The 6,000-nt window shown below is 47.6% G+C and overlaps 1 protein-coding gene across 4 annotated transcripts in view; it reads left to right on the top strand.

Annotated features, from left to right (window-relative positions):
* The first annotated feature begins 1,031 nt into the window (after nt 1-1,031).
* The window catches only part of TTC39B (tetratricopeptide repeat domain 39B), a 138,018-nt gene continuing 133,049 nt past the window's right edge, over nt 1,032-6,000 (top strand). For all 4 annotated transcript variants that reach the window (XM_023728621.1, XM_023728619.1, XM_023728618.1 and 1 more), the window contains exon 1: nt 1,032-1,240. In XM_023728621.1, coding sequence (XP_023584389.1) covers nt 1,215-1,240 — 26 coding nt within the window. In that variant the 5' untranslated portion in view covers nt 1,032-1,214. The remainder of the gene's footprint in view (nt 1,241-6,000) is intronic.

The raw sequence follows: 6,000 nt of genomic DNA, 5'->3' as shown, positions 1-6,000 counted from the left end.
TTAGTTAGCAGCCGAGCTCTTAACCATTGCGCCACCAGGGCTCCCTGTAAAATAAAGCTGACCAAACCCCTCCTCCGCCCTCAAAAAATACTAACCAAACAAAAAACCCTAAAAATACAGCTTTCAAATTTCCAGTTGGATAGTTCAATTATTTCACGTGTCAGAGGCAAGAATCAATTTTTAAATTCAGTCAACAAATATTTGTTGAGTACCTACTATGTGCAAGGCAATTTTCTAGGTGCTGGGGATATAGTCTTGAAGAAGACAGACAGCGTCCCTACCCTCATGGAGCTTACACTTCAAGCACAAATCATACACTTATGTTTGGAGTTACAAAAGGGGTTAGTGCGGGATGCTATGGGGAGGGCGAGTGGACGGGGGTGGGGTGGTTGGGAGGGGTTGGGAGAGGGGCTGTAAGATGGGTAAATATCTGTCCTGAGGTTTCTCTTTTAGTTTTCATACATACACAGAAGCAAACATAGCATCCCTGTATGGGAAGACTATGCTCCTGACCCAGTGACCGGTCATTTGGCGAGACCAAGTTTTCTCGTTGACAGGTGACTGAGACCCAAGCCGGCCCTCTAGCCTTCACCATCTGCAAGACACGGTGTTCACCTGGCGAGGGAAGGGGTCTGGCACCCGCCCAAGGACCAGGTGGACGCTTCCACAGGCCCCAAGAAGAGTGCGGCTTTGATCTTGGACTCGTCAGCCCCGCGCCTTCTTATCTCCAGGAGCGCGCTCGTCCCTCACCTAGACCACCCCGGCCGGGACCCTAAACTACCTTCCCAGAGGGCGGGCCAGGAGGGCGAAGACTCAGGCTGCGCGATGACCCCGCCCACTGGATGACTCCGCCCACTCGGTGGCTCCACCCACGTGGGTCCAAAGTGGATGCCGGCTCGGGGCGGAGACGCGTTCGGGAAAGCTGATTGGCTGAGCCCGAGAGAGCCGCGTGGGAGGGGGCGGGGAGGAGCCTGAGGGGGGCGGGGTTTGCAGGGGTTGCCGGCCGGGCGCCGGCTCTGGAAATGGATACCTTGCCTGCCTGCGGGTGCCGGGGGCGGGGAAAGCTCCTGTGTAGCTGCGCGCCGCGGGGCCGTCCCCTCCTTCCCTCCCTTGCGCGGGGCTGAACCCCGAGCCGAGGAGCAGAGTCGGCTCTGAGCGCACTGCCTGGCTTTTGGGTGGTAGCCACTGGAGGAGGAACATGGCGCTCGTAGGCAATGGTGCGGAGCTGGAAGCGGACGAGGTACTGACCTCGGGCGCGGCCCCTGGAGCTCGGGCCGGGGTCCGGGAGGGCTGGGCGAGCCCGGCGGGGCGGCAGAGGTCCCGCCCCCTGGTCCCCAGCCTGGGAGAGAAAGGGCAGGGGCTGCGGTGGGGGGTCCCCGACTGGGAGGCTCTGACCCCGCGGGAGTGAGGAGGGGGCTCCGCGGGGACCGCGCACCCCGGGATCTTGTGGATGCAGGGGCCCGCGTCCCTGGGCCGGTGGGTGAGAGCGTGCGCGCGTAGCAGGGACCGTAGCCTGGAGGTGTCAGAGCCCTTCCGGACCTGGAGTCTGACCCCGGAGTGCCGACACCGGCTCCCAGGGGTGTGTGGACTTGTCTCTCCACCTGGGACTCTCACCTTCTATGGAAGTTTCCTAGTGGCGAAACCGAAAGGCTTAAAACCGCTGCGAGGAGCAGGACAGCGGGAGGATGAGGGAGCCGAGGGGTATCTGCGAGGGGCTGCCGAGGTGCCGGGGGACTAGAACCCGGGAAGCGATGCTGCCTCCTTCCCCACGGGGCCCGGCCACTTCCCCTAGCGAGTCCCTTAGAGGTCAGCGTGGCTGGAGGGAAGGCGCTTTGAGAACCGACTCTGGCCTCCTCCCTCCCTACTGCAAGTGACTACCCACTTCCGCCCGTCGCGGCGCGCGGGACCTGTTGATTTTACCGATTGTGACTTCAGCACTTGGCACCTTCGGTGAGAGCGCTGTCTCCTGCACTTGAAGCTGAGGCGAAGGTTCCCGCGGCGGCAGCTAGTGCTGCTGCCATTTTACCTGACTTACATTTTACAAGTCGCTATTTGAGGAAGCTTGATTTCAAGTGATGCAATAGAGGCTGATCTGGAGCAAGCGGGTTAAAATTCCCGTCCATCTCTTTAACGTCAGGAAACTCCTGACGATGAATGTTATGCTTCAAATGTGGGCCTTAAAATAAAAACAAAACAAAAAACCAGTACACCACCTTTACATGACTGGCAGACAGGAGGCAAGCTGGGTTGTCCAGAACCTTCCTTTGCAGCCTCCCCTTGCATTGAGGGACCCAAGGCCACAGACCATTGAACTAGAGTGTGTTCAGTTGCATCTATTTACTGTTAAAATTTTAAAACTACACATAAAAGCAAATGCTGAAATAGCATATTTGTTGCTATTTTCATCTGTGACAACCTTTATTTATAGCTTTAGGCTATCTTTTTGGTATGACCTGGAGCCACCCTTCCCTCCTGCCTTAGCTTGTTCTTCTCTGTCATCAAGGAACTAACGCTTTCACTGTGCTTTCACTATACGTTCACTCCCTTCCTCCAAAGTTTTTATGGCTCCCTGCTGTATATTAAAGGTCACACCACACACGGAAGAAAGGCCTGCCAATCTGCTTCCGTAAAGATTATACAGCCAAGAAAACCCTATGGAGTAGTTGAACTCTTAACACATGGGATTACCAGGAGTCAGAATTCACTAGCTAGCAACAGGTTTGTTTGTTTTTTTTGGTTGTATGTTAAAGAGTCCTTGGTGGCGCAAATAGTTAAGTGGTTGGCTACTAAAAATTAAATTTCCATGTACTTGGCACTCAAGGCTAGCTAGAGTATGGTCTCAGTCTGATGTACCAGTCTTCTCCCTACCTGCTGCCCTAGATACAACCATTTAGTGTTATTATGAACATATTATAAGTGACGAAATGAGACTGAGAGTACCTAGTAAAATGATTTAATTTTTGAACCCCTGGTCTGCTTGTCACAAAAGATTTGGTATGCCTAGGGCTATACAATTTATTGTCCAAACCAACATATTGTTGAGAGAAAAGGGGATGCTATTAATAATTAACACTGAGACAATAGGTATAAACTAAGACTCGACAGCACCTAACAACAACAACAACAGGACTGTCCTGGGCATACTGGGAATGTGGTCACCCTAGCTATAGCCATTGTCTACAAGATGAACCACAGTATAGAGGTGCATTAGCTGGGGAGGAGGGTTCTAGTTCTGTGGGGGAAATTAGGTTTCACAGCAGCAGAGTACCCAGCACACAGACACTTGGTGAATAAATATTTGTTGGATGAATAAATAACTGCAATAAAGATGTTGGTTAATAGCCTTCAGCTTTTGCCATACCTTTATTTATTTATTCAATAAGTATTAGGCTCCTATTACATGTTAGGAACTGTCCTACTCCTAGGAGTTCATTGATGAACAAAGTACAAAGAGAATATTTTGTTCATGCCGGATCTACTTTTGCCCCTCATGGTGTAACCCTTTCAGTTGGTGTAAATTTAGCTACTGTGCTCAAACCCAGTAAGTGCCTCAGGAAGAGAAGACAGTTTGGCCCTCTGGGGTCTAAATGACATGTGTATCAGAACTCCAGAAAAGAGCTCAAGGCAGGGTAAGCAAGTGAGAAGTAGTGCATGGTAGATTGCGTATCCTTGACTTATTTACAGAAAGTCCCTAACTCTAAATGGCCTGAAGAGCTCTATCCATGGGTGAACAAGATCCTGGTCTTTAATTTTACTCAGTGTATGAAACTAATATTGCTTATTTCAGGTGGGAAACTTTTCAAATACTTGAGAGTTTGATAGTCTTTGTGACTATTATTTGATATTGTTGGGAAGTAAAAGAGGACAGAGTGGTGTAGTGGGAAAATACTAGGCTGGGAACTAGATGAACTTGGCTTTCAGCTCTGTCACTGACTTGCACCATAGTCATTCATTCATGTATGCAAACGTCTGACTGTCTCCATCTGCCAAGCCCTGTGCTAGCCTTCAGACACACCAGTGAACCAGCCAGACAAGATCCCTGTCTGTGACTAGTGACTGATTGAGCAAGTCTCAACCTGTGAGGGCTTTTTCAGTTTCCTCATCTGAAAAAGGAGGTTGTGGGGCTGGATGAGCCCTAAGTGTTCTCCCAGCTCTAAAAGTCAATGCTTTTTTTTTTTTTAAGGGAGTGGGGGTCCTTCCACTGTGGGAGAAGGGCTGATAATGTGGGAATCACTTCTTTCAAAGTGCCTGAGGGGAAGAAGAGGTAGGGGAGCTCTCAAAGCAGCTGTGAGGTGGGGTGTTTTCTTAGATAAACTGTTTTTTTTTTGTTGTTGTTGTTGTTTCTTTTTAAGTGCTAGGAGGGCAAATGTGGAAGCACAGTGGTTAGGGCTTGCATTTTCAATGGGGGCAAAAATTCGTTCTCGGAGGGCAAAAAGTCTTAGATATTGTAATGGTTTGTGACCCTCCAAAACTCAATCATCCAAATCTTTTCTTAGCTTATGAATTTCTCTCATTGGGTTTTCTTGGGTATTGCATGAACAACATTGACATTGAGTTCACAGAAGATACACAAAATGTATACAAGGTAAGTTCTACACACCTGTGGTGAATAGATGACTGTGACTGGAGGACTTGTTTATTTATTTTTTTTGTAATTTATTTCGTTTTTGTTGTTGTTGAGAGTAAACACAGCAGAACATGCACCAATTCAACAGTTTCTACATGTACAATTCAGTGATATTGATTACATTCTTAGAGTTGTGCAACCATTCTCACCTGCCTTTTCTGAGTTGTTCCTCCTTCATTAACATGAACTCACGGCCCCCCAAATTTCCTGTCTTTTGAATTGCTGTTGTCAGTTTGATTCGATATAGATAGATCTTAAAAGAGCACAATGCTCCAGGTAGACATTCTTTACTAGTTAAGCTAAACTATTGTTTGGTTTTAGAAGACATCCAGGGATATTTTTGGTTTAAGGTTTATGGTTTAAAGATTATCTCAGGGCAATAGTTTTGCAGGTTCATACAGCCTCCATGGCTCCAGAAAGTCTGGATTCTATGAGAATTTGAAATTGGAGGGCTATTCTTGATATTGCTTGATCTTGAAGTCGTATCTTGATTGGTGACCTCTACATACTTATGGGCTGTCGTTGGCTGCCTTGTGGATATTGCTAATATTTGACCCTCAGGGCTTTTGTGTGTCACTTGGACTTTGAATTAAATACAAATAGTTTCTATTTTATTATTGAATTCTACGTTAAGTTATTCAGCTGATTTATAATTACGTCTAGTGCTGAAAAGAGAAAATAACGGTATCTGAATGAATATCTAGCAGCTACCTAATTTAAAAAATTTTTCATATGCAACAAAAGTTAATTTCTTTAAAAAAATTTTTTTCTTGTACTTTAGATGAAGCTTTACAGAACAAATTAGTTTCTCATTACACAGTTAATACACATTGTTTTGTGAGATTAGTTGCCAACGCTATGATATGTCAACACTCTCCCCTTCTTGAACTTGGGTTCCCCATTACCAACTTTCCTGTCCCCTCCTGCCTGTTTGTCCTTGCCCCTGGGCTGGTGTGCCCATTTTGTCTCATTTTGTTTTATGGGCCTGTCCAATCTTTGGCTGTAAGGGTGAACCTTAGGAGTGACTTCATTACTGAGCTAAAACGGTGTCTGGGGGCCATATTCTTGGGGTTTCTCCAGTCTCTGTCAGACCAGTAAGTCTGGTCTTTTTTTGTGAGTTCTGCATTTTTCTCTAGCTTGTCCAGGACTCTCTGTTGTGATCTCTGTCAGAGCAGTCAGTGGTGGTAGCCGGGCACCATCTAGTTGTGCTGGACTCAGTCTCGTGGAGGTTATGGTAGTTGTGGTCCATTAGTTCTTTGGACTAATATTTCTCTTGTGTCTTTGGTTTTCCTCATTCTCACTTGCTCCATATGGGGTGGGACCAGTGGAGTACCTTAGATGATGGCCGCTCACAAGCTTTTAAGACCTCAGGC

The sequence above is a fragment of the Trichechus manatus genome, unplaced genomic scaffold (genome assembly GCF_000243295.1).
Source record: "Trichechus manatus latirostris isolate Lorelei unplaced genomic scaffold, TriManLat1.0 scaffold00025, whole genome shotgun sequence".
Classification (NCBI taxonomy): Eukaryota; Metazoa; Chordata; class Mammalia; order Sirenia; family Trichechidae; genus Trichechus; species Trichechus manatus.
The sequence above is the reverse complement of the archived record's forward strand: the minus strand, read 5'-3'. Positions and strand labels throughout refer to the sequence as shown.